Source organism: Mus musculus, chromosome X (assembly GCF_000001635.26).
Source record: "Mus musculus strain C57BL/6J chromosome X, GRCm38.p6 C57BL/6J".
NCBI lineage: Eukaryota > Metazoa > Chordata > Mammalia > Rodentia > Muridae > Mus > Mus musculus.
The window spans coordinates 142,345,674-142,370,632 of NC_000086.7; the positions used below are offsets into that span (position 1 = coordinate 142,345,674).

General features: G+C 38.3%; 1 protein-coding gene across 6 annotated transcripts in view; it reads right to left on the bottom strand.

Annotated features, from left to right (window-relative positions):
* The window catches only part of Acsl4 (acyl-CoA synthetase long-chain family member 4), a 72,810-nt gene that overhangs the window by 27,681 nt on the left and 20,170 nt on the right, over positions 1-24,959 (bottom strand). The window contains exons 2-5 of one of the 6 annotated variants that reach the window (NM_001033600.1): positions 14,714-14,763; positions 5,706-5,942; positions 5,287-5,464; positions 3,329-3,438 (exon numbers count right to left, since the gene is read on the bottom strand). In NM_001033600.1, the coding sequence (NP_001028772.1) occupies positions 3,329-3,438; positions 5,287-5,464; positions 5,706-5,933 (516 nt within the window). In that variant the 5' untranslated portion in view covers positions 5,934-5,942; positions 14,714-14,763. Of the gene's footprint in view, positions 1-3,328; positions 3,439-5,286; positions 5,465-5,705; positions 6,236-14,709; positions 14,764-24,959 lie in introns of all 6 variants that reach the window. The other 5 variants (NM_019477.3, NM_207625.2, XM_030251379.1 and 2 more) reach the window with 5 other exon arrangements.

A 24,959-nucleotide genomic window follows, 5' to 3' on the forward strand; every position in this document is an offset into this window, starting at 1 on the left:
TAATTATAAACAAATTCAGCATGCTCTAGTATTGTAAACATAAATATTAAATAAACCATCCATGTCTTTAGGATAAAAACTACTAAAACCAAAACAATTAAAAAGAATAGCAACCATGGTAAGATGCTAAGAGACAGGCAATATAAAGATATGTAAAACTAGATAGCAAATATTTTCAATGGAGCAGGGAAGGAATACAGGTATAGTTTTCTTACTAGTGTATTTTCTCTTTCTGCTTCTTAGCATTCTAATCATAGGCCCATCTCTTAATATCTTAATGTTGATTCTTACCAAAAAAAATGTACTCTTGAAGCTTCTTGGTAACCACAAAGCAAAAACCAAGGATAGGCAAACAAAGTAAAAAGCAACAGATCAAAATCCGTCATAACAGCAAACCACTTAACCATACATGAGACCATAAGCGAGGTAGATAAGACCTTAATAAAACTAGAAAACAAGCCACAAAATTGTTTGCGGTAAGGCACTACATTCCAATAGTTAGCTGGAATGTGCATCGATTAAAAGGAAAACACAGAATGGCTGAATGGATTAAGATTACCTAACTATATACAATCAACTTACTACATCCCTATATGGAATATCAGGTAAAATAGACTTAAAATCAAAAGCCGTAAAAGGAAACGAAGTGACTCATTATATGATGACAAAAGGACTGGGGTCAGCAAAATGATTCTGAAGGTAAAGGTGCTTCCTTCCAAGTCGGATGACCTGAGTTAGATGTCCAGATCACACATGTAAGGGAAGAACCAACTCCCTCAAACTGTGCTCTGACTTCTCGATTTCCATAGTGGTGTGTAGGCGTGTGTGTCCCACCCCAATAAACAAACAAACTAAAGGGACAAGCTGTACAAAAGAAAAATATATATTTTACACACACACACACACACAGAGAGAGAGAGAGAGAGAGAGAGAGGGAGAGGGAGAGAGAGAGAGAGAGAGGGAGAGGGAGAGAGAGAGACCAAATATCTGAGCCCTCAAATACTTTATTAAAAACAAGCATTCAGAAACACAGTGATGGATTTCAATATAGGGACAGCTGAAAACCCCAGTTTGAACAACGCCCACGTGACCCATACATGATATCAGTAACAACAACAAAATCCAGAATTTAAATTGTATCCTAAAACAAACGACCTAATAGGTACCTACAAAACTTCAAACAGCTACCAAATAAACAATTTTCTTCTTAAAATATTTTTAACTCAGTACATAATGTTTCATACTATTATGACATTTTGAATAAAATGTGGTTTTGTGGTCCTCTTGCCTGTTTAGAAACTTTTTAGTTTCCCATAATGCCACTTGTCTGCCTTTGCTTCTATTTTCTACCAACCTGCTTCCCACTTCTTCCCAATATATGGAACGTACTTCATGATAGATAAATGAATAGGACATGAACAAGTTCCAATAAATTTCAAAGTTAGAAATCATGTCAATTAGCTATTCTGATCAGAGTACAATAAAACTAGAAAATAAAGAGCTTAATAAACTACGTAAATATATGAAAGTTAAACAACCCAAACAATGGATCAAAGATGAAACCAAAAAAGAAATTTAAAATTTTTTCTTAAGGGGCTGGAGAGATGGTTCCATGGTTAAGAGCACTGACTGCTCTTCCAGAGGTCCTGAGTTCAATTCCTAGCATCCACATGGTGGCTCACAACCATCTGTAATGGGATCTGATGCCCTCTTCTGGTGTGTCTGAAGAGAGCAACAGTGTACTCACATACATAAAATAAATAAATTAAATTCTTTTTCTTGTAACAAATGAAGGTGGAGACACAAGATATTAAAATATATAGGATACAACAAACATAGTATCAAAGCTGAGGTTTATAGTATTCAAAGTGTACATTTTAAGAAAGCAGACTTCAATAAACCATCATTGTATCTTAAAAACCTAAAAAAAAGTCAACAACAAATCAAACCGAAAACTAAAGCAGAAGAAAAGAAATAACAAAGAACAGAGCTAAGCAAAACAGACATCAATACAAAAGATGAAGGAGACCAGGAATAACTGGTTTTTCAGAAGATTCACAGGGCCTGGGGAGATGGCCCAGTCTGGGAAGAACTTTCAGAGCATTGAAGTGGAACAGGTTTTTTTTTTTTTTCCCCCAATTGTTTTTGTTTTGTTCTTGGATAAATTCCAAAAGCATAGAAAATAGAAGCAAAGGCAGACAAGTGGCATTATGGGAAACTAAAAAGTTTCTAAACAGTAAAGGTTCCAATCATCAGAACAGGAAAAACCTATGAGACAGGATAAAAACACGGGCAAGCCTACATGTGACATGATACAAATCCAGAGACTTAGCAAAGAAGCCAAATGAAAATGGGCACGAGGAGACAGAAATAACCAACTGATACATGAAAAAAAATCTCAGCATCACTAATAATCAGGGAAATATAAATCAAAACCACATGAAATTTCACCCAACTCCCAAGAGCATGACTATCAACAAACAGGCAAAAGGCAGTAGTGAGTCTATGGAGTAAGGGAGTCTTTGCACTACACTGTTTATGAAAATCTCCATTAATATAGTCATATATTACATATAGTACTGAAGAACCTCCAAAGCTTTAAAACAGAATTACTATATAACCATAACGATCTTAATATTGGAAATCCTGAAGGTATGAAATCATTATGCCAATGACATTTATACTCTCCTGTTCGATACTCTACTATTCACAATAGCCAAGGAATGGATACAGGCTATGAATTGATGAAGAGATAGAGAAGATGTGTTACATATATACCTTGGAATACTATTCAACCATGAAAAGGAGAATACATTGGAATACTATTCAACCATGAAAAGGAGAACCTATCATTTGCAACAGTTTGGCTATAACTAAAGTCATTACTGTAAGTGAAACAAGCCAGGCACAGAAAGGTTAAGTAAGGGGCACATCCTCTCTTTCATGTGAAATGTAAGAAAACCTTATGAAATTGACATTGAGGGTAGAACTGTAGCTACCAGGAGGATTGGGAGGACAAGAAAACTGATTCATGGATTCTATGTTACAGCTGGATACAGAACAAGAAGATATGGTTTTACTGCCCAGGAGGATGGCTAAATTGATAATGTACCATATATTTATTTCAAAAAACTAAAAGTGAGTATACTCAATGTTTTCATCATAAAAAATAAAAATGTTTATGGAAACACTTTTTAAGCTGATTTGAACATAACACAGCATAAGCATATATTGAAATAGCACATTGTAACACATATATACACATACAATTTTTTACAAATGGTTGAATATTAAATATACATGTAAAATAATTAAGCTTCATATTTACCTTCAGTTTGCTTTCCAGAAGCTCAACACTAGTAATCAGATAGGAAGCCTCAGATTCATTTAATCCATGAACTACAGCTTCTCTGCCAAGTGTGGCATATAAAGTCACAACTACGCGATAAAAAGGAAACATGAAAATTGTATACTTCAAATTATTCAAGGCGGGCCTTACAAACACAAAAGCACTTTATGATTTGAGCTGATTTCATAGTGTCTGGGGACCTCAAACTTGGCCGTACAAATTCCCAGGAATCAAACTGGGAAAAGTTGTGTCAGAGTGCAGCCCAGCAACGGCTTGCTTGTGGCACATTACTTTCATTGGTCATTGTCCCAAAGAATAGGTAAGCCAGTTTTCTAAAAACCTCAGGATCTCAATCAAGTCAGATGATCAGCCACAAATGTCCTTACCCCTTCCAAGATGGTTTTTACTTTCCCCCAATGGGTTCAATTTCTAATGCCATTGGTGACCTCCATACCTTACCTAGCAAGGCTGGTGGATGTGTTCCAGAGGACTCACCAGACAGCAGCATAAACAGTAAAATCAGTTGCAATTGAGTGACATCTGCTAAACTTACAACAGATGTGGAGATTCAGCCTCCCTCTGCTAACTAGAACTAGCCTATGCATCAGTAACAGGCGCTTTTCTTATTGCTTGATGGTGCCTTATGAGGACCTGTGGGAACATTTTTCTGTAGCATCTATCTTTGTTTGAAATAAAAGTTGATCCCTACCACTTAACCCGCAGTACTTATTTCCTGAAACAACCAAATACTTAGGGTACAACAAGGTGTTCTTCTATGCTCAATTTTTAAAACTTAGTTCTTGAGGTTGTAGAGGCTTGGTGGCTAAGAGACTTGCTTGCTCTTGCAGAGAACAAGGGTTCGGGTCCCAGCATCCACATGGCTGCTTACATCCATCAGTGACTGCAGTTCCAGACTTCTGCTCACCAAGCACACAAGCAGTGCATTTACATAAATAAATGCAGGCATATACTCATACACCAAAATTAAAATTGAAAAAAAATTATTTCTGTACAATGGCAAAAACAAATACTTGCCAACCAGAAACATGCATACCCAGTTTTTCTCCTGTGTCTCTAGTGCCAAATGTTGCTGGCACATGCTTATTTCCTATGTCAAACAAAGACAGATCAACGTGTAAAAATGAAGTACAATTTTGTAAACAATCCCTTTTGTAGTATCATGTCCAGAAACCATACCTTCCACCTCTACATTTTTAGAGTATAATTCATTTCTAATCAAAAAATAAAATTCTGAATTATACCTCCTAAGGTCTCAGCTCCTAAACCAACTCTTAGATGTTGCTATCCTTATTTAATATGAGTTATTAGTTATAGTTCTAATTTATTTAACATTATGTGCATATAATGTATGTGTGAGTGTGTGTGTTTGTGAACGTGGGCACAAATTTGCCTATGGTGTGTTTGTGTTTATGGAAATCCAAAGACGATGTTGGGTATTAGACTTAACTTTCCAACTTTCAGACAGGGTCTCTTATTGCTTTTTTGTTGCTTCCAAGAATTTTCTTGTTTCCATTTCCCACCTTGCCTTAGGAGAGCTCGGAGTACAGACGTATGCTACCTCATGCGGCTTTGTGGGTATTCTTAGGGATTTAAACTCAGGTCCTTGTGTTTGCACAGCACGTGCTTACCCATCAAGCCATCTTCCTAGACACTAGTCATGTTTTATGGACATAATCATAAAGAAAAACACCTAAGGAACACCGTGTGTGTGTGTGTGTGTGTGTGTGTGTGTGTGTGTGTGTGTGTGTGCTCGCGTGCACACACTAAGTGCTAAGGAACAAATCCATAATCTCGAGTATGCTATGAAGATGCTTTACTTTTCAAAATCAGCTTTTTTTAAACAGAAGCATCTCAGAACACACTGTGCATGCCAGCAAAAGGCTCCCTCTCCCCTGTAAAATGCGCAAGGTACTTACGTGGAAAGTTGTACTTAAAGCAAGTCTGTGCTGCAATCATCCACTCTGCCCTGGTCTCACAGAAAATGGCAATGGTGTTCTTTGGTTTCAGTCCCAATGCAGTGAGGCCACTTCCAAAGTTATTCACTCTGCAGTTCACTTCAAGATAGTTTATCCATTTATAATTCCCAAGAATTAACTGTTAAGAGTGAGATATTTTCCACTATCAGAATATGTATTCAAATAAGCAATTAAAATACTATTCAAAACATAGAACTCTCAAAAATCCCATGATGTGAATGCTCAGAAGCTAGGAGACCTGTGAGACTCCATTACCAAGCACCCGAATACAGTGCAAGCGTTCTTAAAATGCACTTGATTACAATAAACTGTACCTCTGTCATTAAAACAAATTTTTAAAAAAGACACAAATGCTTTACCTTCTTAAAAACCTTTCCATTTGGCTGCATTTCATTTTCTTCACTCAGGATCTCCCGGGTTCCAAGGCTGTCCTTCTTCCCAAATTTGGCTACAGCATGGTCAAATAATTTATCCAGAGTATCTGCTCCAGGGATGTCTATGACAGCTAGTGAGTCGAAGTGTGTGACAGAGCGATATGGACTTCCAGGTTTGTCTGAAGTGGGCTTAGCTTTTATTCTCTTTGCCATAGCGTTTTTCTTCTTGGCATTGGTAAGAAAATACCATGGAATAAATATAAGGGCACTGTATATTGTTATTAACAAGTGGACAGGCAGCAATATAATGGTGAGCACATTTAGCTTAAGGTTCATAGTGGAAGGCTTCTAATATGGCGTTTATTTGCTGTTATTCTTTGGCTTCTTAAAGCCTTAGGTTTTTGGAGAAGGCAATAATGGAAGCAGCAGTAAGAGTAGCAGTATAGCCAAGGGAATTCAATTTTAGTGATACAGATAAAAGTTAGTAATCTTTGGAAGCCAGCAATAAAGTACACCTGTAGATAAAGATAATGAACCAGGCAGAGAATAGGAAAAAAACAAAAACAAAAACAAAAAACAAAAGAGCATTAGCAAGTTGATAGCACAATTAATTAAAATACTCAGACCTTTTATTAGTTTCTATCATTGATTCAATATGGAAAGATGAAGTAACTGGCATGAAATGTGAACATTTTCAAGTTTAGTCATTATTGACATCAACATTGTTTGGTGCAAGAAGTTCCGAATTTCATTTTTTTTTTCTGGGTTGAGTTAGAAAAGTACTCTTCTCTAAATCGGGCCTGTAATCGCAATTTCATGCTCTCCTCAATGTATGAGGATGCAAAGAACACCCAAGCAATATTCTATCCTTACTTGTTAAGATAAATTACTAAAATAATACTAATCACCATCTTCTCTAAATGGAAACAATACAATTGTAATTATTTCCCAGTGACTGGATGTGCTTCAAAATGTACCAGTTGCTTGGGAGGAGTACAGATCTGAAACAGTGTTAAGTCCTAGCCCCGGGCCTATTATACTGTAGATATTTCCATACAAAGAGATATATTATAAATGATTAAAAGCACATAGTCAATTTACAGCCAAAGACTGTCAGTGGTTACATTCTACTTCTTTGTATTTGCTGCCCTCAGTCCAACAAATTGTCATTTGAAAATGGGGTGGTACTGTTCCTTAGGGACATTATATACATGCTTTATCTTCAACTATTGTCCCCGGGAATATACATACTCAGGGACTTTTTTCAAAATCTTTCTTTTCAAATTGTACTTTTTAAAATACGTCCATTATGTCTCTAGAGTTTCCATTGCTGTGAAGAAACACCATTACCACAGAAACTCTTATACAGGAAAGAATTTAATTAGGCCTGTATGACAGTTCAGAGATGTAGTCCATTGCCATCATGCAGGAAAAGCATTGCAGGACACAGGCAGACATGGCGCTGGAAAGGTATCTGAAAGTTCTACATCCAGATTGGCAGGCAGCAATAAGGGAATGTCCCACTGGGCCTGGCTGTAGCATCAGAAACCTTAAAAGCCTTCCCCCAGTGACACACTTCCTCCAAACAGACCACGCCTACTCCAACAAAGCCCCACCTCCTAATAGTGCTACTCTCTGAGCCTAGGGGGGCCATTATCTTTCAAACTTCCACACATTAAGAACATATTTTTTAAAATTATGAATGTGGATAGCTTGTTTGTGACTGTCTCTTAAGGCTTATAAAAGAGTAACAAAGCACCTTTGTGACAAGAAAGAAATGTTGGAAGAAGGCTGATGACACAAACCTAATAATCCTAGCAACTGGGAACTAGAGGCATGTAGATCTCTGAGTTTAAAGCCAGCTTGGTCTATGTAGTGAGTTCTAGGTTAGCCAGGACTACATAGACAGGCTATTCCTCAAAAAACATGTTGGTTTAGAACTATTGCTCTATGCTTTAAAGTTAGCTGCTCAAATGTGTAGAAACGAAGATGTAACCAAGTAGCAGAGTAAAGGGTAGATATCTTTAGTAATGTAGGAAAGTGGATAAAGGAAAGATTATTGTATTAGGCAGTTAAGAAATTTCTGATGGAAGAGAGATCCTGGGTGTTTAAAGGCTGAGCTTTGCAACAGACCCTTGACAACTTGAAGAAGTGAGTGACTAGACAGACTTGTCCGAAGAAGGCAATGTCTCAGTTTAGTGTAAATCAGAATTTAAACTTGGAAAGTCCCAAATAAATCATGCAGACCTAAAGTTTGTAGGTAAAGGATGACGCCATCCATTTGGGTTCTTGAGATGGTTTCAGGACTATCTTGAAATCATGTACATCAACTAATGAATCTGTGAGTAGAGTTCATACATTTCACTGAGTTTTCAAAAGATTAATTTCTTAAAGGAAATTAAGGCCTGCTGATTTAGTGTGATCACAAAAGACTATTTGTTCAAGGTTACACCATGAGTTAGTGGCAGAGGCACATACTGAAACTCAGTGGCTTAGGTTTCTTACTTATTTCGCCGCACTGAGGTCCAGTTTGCATGCAACTATCACCAATCACTCTGAACTCTTCTTTTATCTGCTGTTAGTGCTCCATAGCTCAGTGTAGTTATTAAGTGGTCATGCTTTAGGAATGAAGTTCCAGGGAGTTCTGAGTTCCTAGGATATCATAAACCTAGGATAACTTCACCTAGAATAACTCCATGGAACCAGGTAGTGGTGGCAAGATATATATTCATTCTATATCTAGATATAAGTCTTGGTAGAAGAGATGTGCCTTCTACATAATCTCTGGTGCTTGGTACAGAGATACAGATAAATATTCTGCAACTGTACTAAAATGAACTATTGTCTATAAACCTGGTATCCCAGGCAATGAACATGCTTAATTGAGCCAGGAGATCTCAGGTCTAAGGCTCAGTGTGTACCATCAAGAGTGACTTGAAAAGCTCTGCGTTAGCAGCTTTGCCTGTAAAATGGAAATACTAACTGAATTACCTACTTCACCGAGCAACCTTTTGTCTTCCTTACTTAAATCCATGAGTGATTAGAATCAGCCTCTGCCCTGTTCTCGTGTTGCTTTATTGACCCAGCTAAATCACATGCTGGGTCAACCCAAGACTCTCCCTAATCCCCACCTGTTCCCACGCACCTGTGTGTGCAAGAACTTATCATTGTGATGGATGTCTCACTAGATAGTGGTACACAGAAACCATGTATAACTAGTGTACCCACTATGTTTCTCTTCTAAGTTTCCTGCCTTCTCTTCAGATGCCCATCACTCCTCTACATGCTTATTCTTGGCTGCTTTCCTGGCGAGAATAATCCAGAACCAGCCTCCATAGGACTCCCATAACTATCTGGACTCACCTTCATATGTCTACGGCCTTATGCTCGTTTCTCTTCGGTGGCTGCATGAACTATTAATGTTCCCTCTTTGTCTGGACATCGTGGCTTTGTATGCTGCTGCTGTTCTAGCCTTTCTTGATACTATGCTACCCTACTGAATCATTCCCATCCGCATTTCTCTAACAGCACGGCATTCATTCCAACTTAAAAACCATTCCTTTAGATGGGGATGGCGGTATACACCTTTAATTCCAGCACCTGGGAGGCAGAGGCAGGTGGATCTCCAAGTTCAAGGCCAGCCTGGTCTAGAGAACAAGTTCCAGGACAGTCAGAGCTACACCTGCCTCAAAAACAAATCCACATCAAAAACAAAAATAAAGCAAACAAAGAACATCCCTTCTCTTGTAGCTAACTCTCAGGTTTACCCCATTTCTTCTTCTCATTAGAAATCCTTAAAAAGAGCTCTCTGTATAATCTATCACCCAGTTCCCACAACAAGTTGTCTGCTCAGGTCCTCATCATACTCATGTCTTTGTCCCCTACCGCACATCTAAAGTGCTCTGATCAGTGCCCCCAATGACATCTGCACGGTAGGACCGCTCAGTTAAAGTTCTGTAGTCATCTTCCTTTAATACAGCTGTTTTTCTCTCTTCACGTCACTGCTAAGACACCAGACTGAAACTATCTTCCTATTCTCTGGCATTTTCAGTCTTTCTTCTTGGTCCTCATTTCCCTGATCCCTCAATCCTACAGTATCCAATCCTCCAAGTGCTCCCCTAGTTCCACTCACACTTGCGCTGATCTCATTTCGTCTCACAGATTGAAATATCCCATACAGTGATGACTCCCAAGTAAGCTGGAAAGTCTACCGGAAACTTCAGATTTGCATCACCCATTGCTTCCTCGATGGTTATATGTAGCAGCCCATTAAATATCTAAATTTTAGCGTGGTCAAAGCAGAGCCACTGATCCTTCTGCCACCATAGCTTACCCAGCCTTGCATCTCTGGGTATATGCCCTGCTCCTTGAATTTCTGATTTCCCACCCTGCTCTGCCCTCCTCTGGCACACTGTAGTACTCTCACATGTTCATTACTGTCTCTGGGACATACCATATTGTGACTCAGGGCTTTCACACTTAATCTTTCTGCCTGAATTATTCTCCCTATATGTTACGTCTTTGACTATTTTCCATCTTTAAACAAGTAACAACTTTCCAACCAGACCATCTCTAGCCAGCTATTTTAAAACTCCAGTTTCTCTTTACCACCTTTTACTAATATACTATTGGATCATACTTTTTTCATGTTTATTGTCTGTGTCTCCATTAGAATAGAAGCTTTGTGAGGGGGATTGTTGCTGAAACCTCACCAACCAGAACACCACCTCTATGTGTCGGCTATCTAATAAATGTATTAAAGAACATATGCAGAAATGGTCTGAATTATAAACTGAAAGTATGCACAAACAAAATAATCTGAACGTACTTAACTTTTAAGAAAAAAAAATATTGTGTCAAAGTTCTAGGACACACAGTGCTCTTAAAAGCCTTGGTAACTAAAATGACTCTTAGAGAAGTATGCTGCACTTTCCTTTATGAAAAAGTATACTGCACCCCCGTATTATTAGGGTGCAAACTGAATTGTGTTTCCTTGAAGTCAGGTGATGAATGGACTTCTGCTTCAAGATAGCACCCACTGTGGGACAGTTAACTGTGCTTTCAGAGGTTTGCTATTTGAGGTGGGATTCCCCTTCATAAATAGTTATTGAGAAAGCCTTTAAGGTGCTATCTTTACTTTAGAGATATAAGAAACTCAGAGACTGTAAGTACAAAGTTTGCCAAAGCACAGCTGAGCCATCATTGGACTCTAGGTTTATTAACATGCAAGTCTATACGCTGTATCTCTGTTATCTGCTCATACTGGTAAGAGTGACAAACCTTATATAGGAAGAAATACTAGCAACAATTTTGAACACTGATTTTGTCCTTTATCCAAAGGCATTGTATGAGGAGAAAAAAAGAAAAACCTTTAGATATCTAGCAAATCCCAGAAGGTTTAGGAAAGAATCAAATACACTTTTATTTACTTTTGTTCTGATGTCAAATTTAGTTATTTCATTCCAGTTACTTCAAAAACCCCGAGACAGGTTAAACGCAAAAAGCATTAGCCATACATTCAGCTCCAAGGCCCAAAGTAAACACTCCATACTGATTAAAGTCTGTATTTAAAAGAAGAAATTTCTCCACCAGAAGCATGTCACACAATACTAATTTATGATGATTAATGTTGACACTTAAAAAAAAAGTTTAGAAAAATGAACCAAACCAAGCAAGGATCAGTGCATCTGCCACCATATTAAACAACCAGCATTGTGGATCTTTTACGCTAAAGCAGCAGTTCTCAACCTGGGGGTTGAAAACCCTTTTCATAGGGGTTGCCTAAGGCCATCAGAAAACATAGATGTTTATATTTTGATTCATAACAGTAGCAAAATTACAGTTATGATGTAGCAACAAAAACAATTTTACAGTTTGGGGGTCACCCCAGCATGAGGAGCTGTAGCAAAGGGTCATAGCATTAAGAAGGTTGAAAACCACTGCACTAAGGTTTTATAAAATCGTTCAATAAGTCGATCTGAAAATCAACAGTCAACTGTACAAGTAGTATTTTCCTCACATTTTCAAGTCACATATTATTTATGGGTAAATTAAACATCAACTAAAGAAACTTTGCCCACAGTTGCATCTATCAAACACTAAATCAGGTTAAACAGACTTACCACTAAACAGATTAAACAGATAAGAGTACCTGCTAGACTTTAAAAGATTATATTTCTACATAGATGTTGCATCACCAAGATTTTTATAAAAGGGTGGAGTGCTTTATAAAACAACATTTCACACACTACTACATTCTGACTTTGAAACATGAGAATATTCACATACTACATTACAGAATGAAAACCCACCCATATTTGGCAAATAACATGAGATTTTAAGGGGATGCATTACAATCTAAGTTGCTTTACAGCTTAACATTAAAACTTAGAAAATGTTAATATTTTAAGACAATAAATGAATTGAGATTAGCTAGCAAGATCTCTTGCTATCATATAATCTGCAGCACCAAATCATTCCACGAAAAAAAATTATCTATCTATGTATATGTGTATGTATATATATATATATATATATATATATATATATATATATATATATATATATTTCAGACTCCCTGGTTAGTCTCCTCAAACTCAAATTGAAAACAATAATCATGTTAAGCAATACAAAATCATTTTTATCAAATTTAAAATTCTGTTATTAAAACAGAAGAAAACACAACAAATTAAAACCTTGGACAAGCACACACACTGCCCTTTAACCAACATCTACAGATAACTAGTTATTGTTTTGCTTTAAAGTACTCTACAATAACAACTGCTCTTTGAGTGTATTCCTCACAAGATCACCCAAACCTATTCACTTCATCACCTGGAGAGGCGTTAACTCCTGAAGTCGCCATCCTGCCAGTCTCTTCCCAGCTTTTCCCAGGAAAGAAAGCACCCCAGCAGCCATGGCGAAGATGCTCGTGCATGCTCTAGTGTGAGCTCCCTCCCTCCCATGATGCCTTAAAAAGATCCCCAGCAGGCATCAGATGTTTCATCTAGGTCATAGGTTGGTATAATTGGGATCCTATCTCTGTATGTTGAAACGTGGAGATTTAGGAGCCAATGTTACTGCCTACACACTCATATCTATATGTCTCGTACTCGTTTTAAGGGATGAGACATAATTGACTTTTAAATATGTAATATCTCTTCAGTTGTAATTTAAGTCATAATTAAGGGACGCAGAGGAGAAATATACTAGAAGGTGGCACCTACTGGCAAAGCATGATATTACAATCCAAGCTCATTAACCAGGAAAACATCATGGCCAGTCAAGTAGAGTAAAGGAGAAAAGAACAGGGTACACGAGATAATCCCCAAATGCCACTTTTACTTTCACAATTCATTACAAGTGATTTGAACATTTAAAAAAATACTGAATTCTTGACTGAAAGAAAGTCACATACAAAAAAACCCAAAAAAAACAAAAAACAAACAAACAAACAAAAAAAAAAAACATGGAAAACTACTCTTAAAGTTAGCATGTCCACACTAAGGTCAGGAATGGATTCCACTCGGTTCTTGCTTCTTATGTTCATGTTGCTTACCTGGCCCGTATCTCACCAAGGTGAGTAAGGCAAAGGCTATAAGGAAATTATTTTTATTTTGAAACCTATTCTGAGATAGCTGGAGCAAAGTTATGACAAATAATGGACGGCCTCCAAAAGTGCTACAGGGCAGTGTCTGCCTGAAAAACGTCTGAACACAACTGCCAACTTGCTGACAACCTTGAGAGGATTTCTGCCCAAGCCTAGATCAAATGCTGTGTGTCTGTCAGTTGCTACAAATGTGTACCTGTGCGCTTAGATAGGGGTGCAACGTGAAAAAGAAGGTAGTCCTCTCTGGAGAGATAACTACAGAGGCTTGACATACTGACACCCTCCGCCCCGATCCCGCCACCAATGGCAGCAATCTCTTTTCCAAATGAAATGCTAAGCTTACTGATATGCTACCTACTCTGTCAACCAAACAGTAGCACAGAACCTTAAGAAACAGAAAGGTCATTCTGGCCTCCTCTGTGGCCATGTTTAAGATTCTTCTAATGCAAACGAACGAGTGGCCATTGATTTAGACATGTAAGAACATTCAATCTTCTGAATTTCTTCAGACTTGGAAATCAGTCATTAGCATGGAAGAACTACTTCATCTTCTTAACTTATGAACAATGAAACCAATTCTCAAAAGACCAGAAATACTAGACAGGCAACGTCAGAGCTGCTGAGCTGTCAAGTCAGAAACAAATGAGCCTGTCATTTCTCACCTATAAAATTAGAAAGTTGGATTCAGATTTCAACACATCAACATCTAGTTTTGTTTTTAAAGATAAGAGTAATGAATGACAGAGAGCTCTTTTGTTGACAGGGGTGGGTGTTAAAAATATAGCCCTACCACTTACTATGACAAATGCTCACCTCTTCGAATTGAAACTTATAGCCTTTACATTGAAGATAGCTAGCATTAAATAGAGAATTCACACCTACTGTTTCTTTTTGCCTTGCATCCAAGTCCACTGGGTAACACTGGCCTAAAAATCTACATTTGGGAACCACTGAACTAAGTAATTTTCAAGTTCTAAGTCTCAAATAGTATGACTTCAAGTGTTCTGTTGCATCTGACTCTCTGCATCCTGGTCCAGAAATATGCACCTTAGTGAAAGACAATGCCGATATTTAAATGCATACACATCAGATAAATATTCACATCCATTTGACAAATAACCACTAAGGTACAATAAGCTTCAATGTCTAAGATGTGCATAAAGGGTTACAATCAATCAGCAACTGTGTGCTTTCTACCTGGCCCCTTTCTACTTGAGTGCCATATGGGTAAAACTCTAGAAATTACATAAAGTAAGTATATTTTCCCACTTTACTTTCCCCATTATTGCCTTTTTAACATTATAGATATTGGTAGCTCTTCCCTTAATAGCTTCAAAATATGGATACAATTATACATTTTAAGTCCCAAAGGACACATACTTACAGATTTCTTCTTTCACTTTTAAGAACAGGTGTATCTCCTGTGATCTGAGTCTGCAGTGAGAGACAACATTTATTAAAACAGTGACATGGGACATGAATCTTTGCAAAAGAAAGGCAGGTGATAGCACACATTTTCTATGCCCCTTAGCTCAGGATAAGCCAGTTACCAAGGACAAAATAATCAACTACTAAGATCAGTACCTGATTCAAAGTAAAACAGGAGTTCAAGCAAGGGGGATTCTGAATGCTTGTGAGATCATGCCAAGCAAACAAGACAAGGTTTGTGAGCCCAGTTCCTTTAAAAATGTAAAACTACTCTTGTAAACTGTGTGATCTTCCTAGGTGTAGCTGATAGAAGTGAGCCGACTTCAGCTGTTGTTATTCAAGTGCCTCTATGGAAAATTATATATGTGTGTGTGTGTGTGTGTGTGTGTGTGTGTATGTATGTATGTATGTATGTATGTATGTATTTGCCATGTGTGGCCTGTCCTTGTGATTGAACACCTTACTCCTGTGAATCTTACCTCTCAGAGTAAAAAATTGTCTGATGCTCTGAATAAAGTTAGCTATTCCATGAGACTTTGTCTCCCTCATTTTTAAACCCTGCTCTCCAAGGTTTACCCAACTAGACTGGGGCAAGAAGAGAAGCAACACCTAGCACCAAATAGGAAAATAAGAATAGAATGAATGGCTACCCAGCAGAGAAAAGGAAACCGAATCACATTTTCTAATCTAGCCAATCAGAGTTTCCTACACAAGAGAACTAATCTAGAACTCTCCCAGAGTCTCCCTACAAAACAGCACCCTCTGCTCAGTCATTCTAGTCCAATAAATTCACAAGTGATTTAATACAGGAAACCTAAATAGGTTATCACAAGCAGGTCAACTGACTGATGCTGAGAAGCAGAGATGATTCTGCTAAAATTAAAAAGCAAACCTTACTCAGAATTTTTCATGAATATACAAGTGTTTTTAATAAGGAAGTTGAAATAGCTTAGCTTAGCAAACTTTTCACACACTGAAAGAATGTACTTGGTTTGTTTCTACTGAATAATAGCCTGGCAAGATGGAAAAATACAGTGTCAAATGTTTACAATTATGCAAGAAAAAGAACTGAGAAACTCTAATTCACCAAAAACAAGGGAGAAAAACCATATCCATAAAGCTAACAAGAGAGTTAACAAACAAATTTTTCCAAACAAGATCCCAAAGTATTACTAATACATAGCAGTGCTATTAAACTTCAGATAACCTTATACTAGGGAACAGACTCAAAAAACAAATCATTACAGTGTTTGGTTTGGGCCCCCTCTGGAGGGAATCCAGTCTGTTGAACAATAATTTAAAAACATTCTTTGAAAAGTCAAGTAAATACTAAACATGTGATAGCAACTATTGGACATGGTCCAGGTATGAGCTGGTCTCCTGTATTTAGTATCTGACGCATCATCAATGTTAGGTTGAAAATAAGATGTTTCAGAGATGGAGTGGAAAAATATTAGGGAAGTCAGTACATTGCTTTCAAACCTAAAAGTAAACGCAAGCCAAGCCAATTCAAAAACAATTTCCTAAGCAATAATAGTGTTTTATACATCTTATTAAGGAAATAGATAATTCTCTATTGATAAGTGCTCGTGCTTTTTTTTTAAATCTCCTATCATGAAATACAGCTTAAAAGTTTAAAATACTGAGGGCTGGAGAGATGGTTCAGCAGTTAAGAAGACTGACTGCTTTTCCAGAGGTCCTGAGTTCAATCCCCAGCAACCACATGGTGGCTCACAACCATCTGTCACGGGATCTGATGCAATCTTCTGGCGTGTCTGAAGAGAGCTACAGAATACTCATATAAAATAAAATAAATAAATCTTTTTTTAAAAGTTTAAAATATTGATGTCTAAAACAATTGCAGTCCCCGTTATATGTGAATTTTTGAGTTTTACATATTCACAGCATGTATACCAAAATATTTTGTCTAGCTGTTTTAATATTTGTATGCTTTTCATATTTTCATGCAAATTCATTATCTTCCAATTTTTCTATAACATAAGAAATATATAGTTGGGAGCTGGATAAAAGGCCTAGTGGTAGCTAAAAGTTCTTAATGCTCTTGCAGAGGACCTGAGTTCAGATCCCAGCACCCATATTGGGTGGCTTACAAGCACCTGTAACTCCAGTTGTAGGGGTCTAACAATGTCTCCTTTGGACTCCATGGACACTGTCCATACGCACAAATCGGAGAATGCCAGAAACAACAGGGAAAAAATTGAAAGTTGAATCTGGATATTGTCTCAAAGTATCTGCTCACATATGTATTGATAAAATATATTAATATTTATTACAAGTAGAAAAACAAAAGCCAGGTATGGTGGCATACACTTTAAGGAGGTAAGTAAGGTATAAGACAAGTATTCTACATGGCAAGTTCAAAGTCAGCTACATAGTGAGACCCTGTCTCAAACAAACAAAACAATAATACATAGATGTAATAGTTTGTTTTGTTAACAAGCAAAAGTATCTACTTATATTATGTTTCAAAGAAACCATTAACTAACTGAAAAGCTAAAATTCTGGTCCTTGGAAGTGCTCTTGTTAGAGAATTTAATTCACTCCCTACCCAGAATTGTGTCCCAAAGGTGCCTTTACTAGGAATACTTACACTGACACAGGCTAAAATGCCTACTCCTCTTTGAACTCCTAAAGCTCTCCAAATAGTCCTTAAGTTCAATGGTATTATCCTGTGTTATGATCTAAAGAGCAAGGACCAGGTCCTATTACCTCTGTACACCACCATCTTGTAAATAGCATCAAATATTTCATAGGATGGATAACAGAAACTAACTCCTGGTACGAGCCATTACTTTTTTCCCCACAGTTCACATCATCCTTCATTTGTTTTAAACTAGTTTTTAGGTTGGATGTTTTTTACATTCTTTTCAACAGACATTTTGAAAACATACTTAAGACAAAAGCTTATTGCTATATTTTAGAAAGATGAGAATTCACTTTAGCTAAACAAAATCTTTAGATCTTTAGTATTGAACCACAAATTTTATTTCTCATGCTAAAACTATATATGGATTGTATATATCATGACAACAGTAAATATTTCTTTGCATGGTTAAATTTTCAGTATGCTATTTATCAACTTTGAAGCCATATTTACTAATATACTAGAACCATATCTTTATCTAAGCTTACTGACAGTCTAGTTTTAATTTCAAAAGAAACTCATCCCAGCTAGTTAAGTCTATTATTACCTATTAGTTTACATAACTTCTCCCCCAGGCAATTAAACACAGCAAGCTATAGCTTTATTAAGTGTCTAAACTACAAGGTGAGTTCCAGACTTCAACTGAGACAAATTGTGGACAAATTCTACTCCTTATTAACAATGTTGGGGAATTTAGAAACCAAATAAGCAGTTATTTTAGGTATAGCCTTTCTGTGTGTAGCACAGGTTGGCAATCCTAATGCCCCAGCCTCCTAGGCGCTGCAATGGCAGGCCACAAAACACTTAAAAAATACTAGAATAGAAAGAAGTGAATCAGTTTAAAAGGGAACTCTTCATAGACACACCAGCGGAAAAGTAGTTTACCAGGATCTGAGAGGAAAGAAAATAAGGTTGTAGCAGTCAAAGAACATAAAGTTTCAGTCATAATTCCTAAAGACCTATTCTGCAATATGCTGACTAGAGATAACAAGACTGTCTTGTACACTTACATTTTTTTCAGAGGGAACTTTTTCAGAAGTATTCTGGTCAGCCATATGCAAAGAATAAGATGAGAGGAAAATTCAGATGGTGATGGATTGGTTTATTGTACAGACTGTGGTGATGGTTTTGTGGTGTGTATATTAAATATATTCAACTTTTGCCAGGTATTGATGGCTCATGCCTTTAATCCCAGAACAGGAGGCAAAGGCAGTTGAACCTCTGCGAGTCTGAGGCCAGCCTGATCTACAAAGCTAGTTCTAGGATGGCCAAGACTACACAAAGAAACCCTGTATTAAAACACATAGAGAGAGATTCATATTCATTCTCTCTCGCTCTCTCTCTCTCTCTCCCCCCCCCCCCGTTTACATGTCAATCATGGCTCAGAAACCTTAAAAAGATAGGACATTAATTCTTGTCTATTTGTAGAAGACTTGTGTGTGTGGCTATGATGTTTCTCCAACTTACAATGAATGCAAATAAGCATGAGCAGCAGTGAGCATGCACAGCGAGTCTACCCTTTCCTCGATCACAAGGCTTTGTGAGCAAACATTTCTTAAGATAGTTGACTTGAAGGAGCCTAACTTGTTCTGCTATCTGTGGCAGATCCTGCTTGACTGTTTGGAAACAACCACTAGGTAGGAGATGAGCACTGCCATTACATTGCACCAATGCAAATATCCTAGACAATAAACTGCAGAACAGCACGCACTGAACTAAGCTGCTGCCTGGCAAGGTGATGCAAGAAGTATGCTAGACTCCATGGATGAATCTAGATTTCCAAGCTTTCACTTAAAATACTAAAAAATCTGAATAGCACTTCAAGGAAGTGCTTGTTACTTGGTAAGAAAATACTATGGTCGTGTCTTTCCACAAAATTTGTAAGATTTTTTTTTTATCCAGATGTTATAAAAGTCACATAAAACATGTCTTAACCCAGATATAGCTCTCTTGTGAGACTATGCCGGGGCCTAGCAAACACAGAAGTGGATGCTCACAGTCAACAATTGGATGGATCACCGGGCCCCCAATGGAGGAGCTAGAGAAAGTACCAAGGAGCTAAAGAGATCTGCAACCCTATAGGTGGAACAACATTATGAACTAACCAGTACAGCCAGAGCTCGTGTCTCTAGTTGCATATGTAGCAGAAGATGGCCTAGTCGGCCATCAATGGGAGGAGAGGCCCTTGGGCTTGCAAACTTTATATGCCCCAGTACAGGGGAACGCCAGGGCCAGGAAACAGGAATGGATGGGTTGGAGAGCAGGGTGGGAGGAGGGTATAGGAGGTTTGGGGATAGCATTTGAAACGTAAATGAAGAAAATATCTAATAAAAAAGAAAGAAAACACACACACAAAAGAAAACATGTCTTAAATAGCTATAATCATAGAAATGACTAATATAATGAACACTACGTAATTAGAATTTTAGGAAAATATTTGTGACTTCCTCTGTGCAAACTAATAAAAATATATCTTTAGAAACAGGGTCTTAAAGTTTGGAGCTGAGACGAAAGGATGGTCCATCTAGAGACTGCCATATCCAGGGATCCACCCCATAATCAGCTTCCAAACGCTGACACCATTGCATACACTAGCAAGATTTTATCGAAAGGACCCAGATGTAGCTGTCTCTTGTGAGACTAGGCAGGGGCCTAGCAAACACAGAAGTGGATGCTCACAGTCAGCTATTGGATGGATCACAGGGCTCCCAATGGAGGAGCTAGAGAAAGTACCCAAGGAGCTAAAGGGATCTGCAACCCTATAGGTGGAACAACATTATGAACTAACCAGTACCCCGGAGCTCTTGACTCTAGCTGCATATGTATCAAAAGATGGCCTAGTCGGCCATCACTGGAAAGAGAGGCCCATTGGACACGCAAACTGTATATGCCCCAATACAGGGGAACGCCAGGGCCAAAAAAATGGGAATAGGTGGGTAGGGAAGTGGGGGGGGAGTATGGGGGACTCTTGGGATAGCATTGGAAATGTAATTGAGGAAAATATGTAATAAAAAAAATTTTTTAAAAAGTTTTCTGGAAAAAAAAAAGAAAAGAAACAGGGTCTTATAGTTTAAAATACATCCTATTACTGAAAGTGTCACCAACTCTTTACAGTCTAGCACTTACATTACTGTGCATCTATTTCCAGTTTTGCTTGAACAGTTTTTATTAGATAAAACAGGTAAGACTAAATTATGGTTTCATCAAATATAGGGCCAACTCAAATAAATTGATGCCATCAAATTCAAATAAAAAGGAGTACTTTAAATATGATGTTAAAGTGGATAGAAATTGGCCAGGTGTGATGGTACTTGCTTTCATCCCAGCACTCAAGGAGGCAGATCTCTACATTCAAGGCTAGCCTGGTCTGCATAGCAAATTCCAAGACAACCAGGGCTACAGAGAAATGCTGTCTCAAAAAAAAAAAAAAAAAAAAAAAAAAAACAGTAATGTGTAAACTCGAACACGTTTTATCAAAAGATTTTGGTGGGTGCAAGAGATTGCTCAGTGGTTAAGAGCACTGACTGCTCTTCCAGAGATCCTGAGTTCAATTCCCAGCAACCACGTGGTAGCTCACAACCATCTGTAATGGGATTTGATGCCCTCTTGTGGTGTGTTTGAAGACAGCTACGGTGTACTCACATACATAAAAATAAATCTTAAAAACCAAAAGGAAATTTGGCAATGTGTATTAAGAGGCCTTGTAGTGGCTATTCCTGGTTGTCAACTTGATTATATTTGGAATGAACTATAATCCAGAATTGGAAGGCTCACCAGTGACCCTTATCTGGAGGCTGGGAGATAGAAGTTTCTGATCTGGATCTTGGTATGGAGATCTTGAGGCATTAGTGGCTATGGATTCCAGATTAAATCTCTGGGTTCAAGGTCATCCAGGATTAAAGGTGTGGCAAAACACACCTTTAATCTGGGCTACACCTTCTGCTGGAGACAATATAAGGACATTGGAAGAAGGGAGTCTAGCTCTTGCTCCTTCACCTGCTTGCGGTGTGGGACTGAGTAACTGCTAGATCCTTGGACTTCCATTCACAGCTAATACTGAGCCATTGTTGGGAATTGAGCTGCAGACTGTAAATCATCAATAAATTCTTTTACTATCTAGAGACTATCCATAAGTTCTGTGACTCTAGAGAACCCTAACTAATACAGAAGTTGGTACCAGGAGTGGTTCTAGAGTAACAGAAGTACAAGGATGAATCTTTTAAAATACTGGAATTGGCTTGTTGCTCCACCAGCACTTTCAACTACTGAAACCTCTCCAGATTCTCTCCCTCCTGGGAGCTCAGAGAATTTTGAAGACCCATGGTTGAAACTATTTCAAACTTAAAGAAGCTAATGCCCTTGATTTTCTTGATGAATTAGGTGATTCGGTGTACAAAGCTTTCTACAAGATGGGGAAAAAAATCGGAAAATGATTTTACTGGCTGGCTGCTCTTAGCATCTGGGGAAAAAATGATGAATGAAAGGAAGGAGTTGTGTGATAAAATCGAAAGGCTCCAGACACAAGTAAACGATCTAAAAGTTGCTAAGTGTGTCCTTGAGGAGAATCTTCTCTCTTGTAGCAATAGAGCTCAAGTTGCAGAAAATCAAACTGAAATCCTCATTGTAAGGTTGGCTGAACTACAGCGAAAATTCAAGTCTCAGCCTCAGAGTGTGTCGACAGTTAAAGGGTACTAATTGACAAAGAATGGAATCCTATAACTTGAGATGGGGATGTGTGAGAAGACCATGTTGAAGCTGAGAATTTTGAATCTTCAGATTCTCAAGGGTTTGCCCCTCCTGAAGAAGCAGTACCCTCAGCCCCACCACCACTTGAAATAATGCCTTCCCCACGTTAGGAAAGTAATTCTGCAGAGTCTGATAAACCAGCAGTGACTTTCATTGAAGAAATGGCCAGATGTATGATTATTCACTGAGTCATGGGCTGTAGCCAATGGATTGGCTAGATGGTCAGGGACTTGGAAAGATCACAATTGGAAAATTGGTGAGAAAGACATCTGGGGAAGAAGTATGTGGATAGATCTCTCCAAATGGGCAAAGGATGTGAAGATATTTGTGTCCCATGTAAATGCTCACCAAAAGGTGACTTCAGCCGAGGAGGAGTTCAATAATCAAGTGGATAAGATGACCCGTTCTGTGGACAGTCAGCCTCTCTCCCCAGCCATCCCTGTCATTGCTCAATGGGCACATGAACAAAGTGGCCATGGTGGTCGAGATGGAGGTTATGCTTGGGCTCAGCAACACGGGCTTCCACTCACCAAGGCTGACCTGGCTACAGCGGCTGCTGAATGCCAGATCTGCCAACAGCAGAAACCAACGCTGAGCCCCAGATATGGCACCATTCCTCGAGGTGACCAGCCAGCAACCTGGTGGCAGGTTGACTACATTGGACCACTTCCTTTGTGGAAAGGACAGCGTTTTGTTCTTACTGGAGTAGACACTTATTCTGGTTATAGATTTGCCTTTCCTGCACGTAAAGCCTCTGCTAAAACCACCATCCACGGACTGACAGAATGCCTTATCTATCGTCATGGTATTGAGCCAGGCGGTGGTGGCAAACATCTTTAATCCCAGCACTCGGGAGGCAGAGGCAGAGGCAGGCGTATTTCTGAGTTTGAAGACAGCCTGGTCTACAGAGTGAGTTACAGGACAGCCAGGGCTACACAGAGAAACCCTGTCTTGAAAAAAAAAAAAAAGAAGAAGAATGGTGTTTATAGATAGGAGAAAAACCAAGAACAGCAGCATCTAAGCAACACTTCAAAACGGAAATGTCCAGATTGCAGAATTATAGGTGGCTTTAAAAAAAAAAACGTTATCCTTAAATTTGTCTTAGATCTTTTTAAAGCTTCCACAGAGAATATAATCCATGTTTCACTAATAATAAGAAAGACTTTCAGTTAGTTCTAATTTATGCTGATATATTTCTCTGTGTTGATAAGTGACAATCAATATATCATCCCCAAAGGTAAAATTTGAACCAACTCAGGAGAATAAGTGATACTTAAAAAGAAGCCAAGATCTGATTTCAAATATACTAATACAATTAGATTGAATACTTCCTCTGTTTTCTTTTTTTCTTTAGGGTGGGTGAGGAGGGGTTCAAAATGGGGTATCTCTGTGTAGCCCTGGCTGTCCTGGAACTCACTCTGTAGACCAGGCTGGCCTCGAACTCAGAGATCTGACTGTCTTTGCCTCCTGAGTGCCAGGATTAAAATTGTGCACTACAGCCACCCGATATTTCCATCTTTCAACCAGATTTAAAGTCAAATCAACAACCTTTTTCTTATTATAACTATAATGCTGTTTGCTAAGACTAAGCATCCTTGCCATTCCCTCTGTTAAAATGAAACTAACAAAGGCATGGTGTGGCTGCAGGTCAGGGGAAGAGTGCTTACCTAGTAGGCCAAGGGCCTTATTTTCATCCCTCTGCACAAATAAATGAGCAAATACTAGCAAAAAAAAATATTACTGTTGTGGTCCCACGAGTCACCCCAGAAATATTTCAACTACCACTAAATAAATAGATGCCATTAAAAAGCCAGCAACTATGAAGCGTCCCACACACAAATGAAAGTGTTAATAATGTCTGGAGTCCACCGCTCCATCTATCTTTCCTATTAAAACAAACAAGAATACAAATGATAGAAGACAACTACATAATATAATACTTAATAACCCTTTTAATGTCTGTGTGTAGACTACAGAGTATTGCTTTCTACACTGGTAATCAGAGGGTCTTTGAAGGGATTTCAATAGTGAACCCTTTTTTAGTACCTCTTGTTTAATATCTGGCCTCTGGAAACAAACATGAAACTTTAGAGACTATCACTTTACCAAACACAGTCTTGCTTTGAGACACTGCAAGGAAATGTGATACCTTATAAATGTGCCCTGGATGATTTCACAAAGTAGGACGCAGAGAAAGGCTGAATCATTTCTCTCCCTCAAAGTTTTCATTTCAGAATGTTTCAGGCAGCCGTAAAGCATCATTAAGTAATCTCACTTCCTGTAAGGTCAACGGGTCTCTGAAAGTGTCCTGCAGTAACCTCAAGAGGGCCGTGCTGCAGGAAGTTCACAATCCTGACGACTAGGCAAGAAAGCCATGTGCTATGCACAGGAGTTTATTGCAATACACAACAAGAGATTTACTCAAAACAACGTTGCCTTCCACGTTAAAGGAAACTTAGCTATAACTGCACAGAAGTAACACTTGAGAAGCTAGATTCCAAAAACCATGATTTATCACGAAGAAAGGAGAATCAGCGTGGTCACATCTCCAAGCTTCCCAAGAACTGTAGCTGAGCTGTCATCCTACAGTAGAATCAGACTCCTCTTTTAGAAAAAAAAAGTTGTCTCTAGTTATCCCACATACAGAAAATACAGATAGATGTATGATCACTATACTGAAAACACTTGCAGGTTCAAACTCTTCTTTGAATCCATAGTCATGTGTCATACATGAGTAACAAGAACACTAGCTACACAGCATTAACCTCACTGTCTCTTCTGTCTGTCTGTC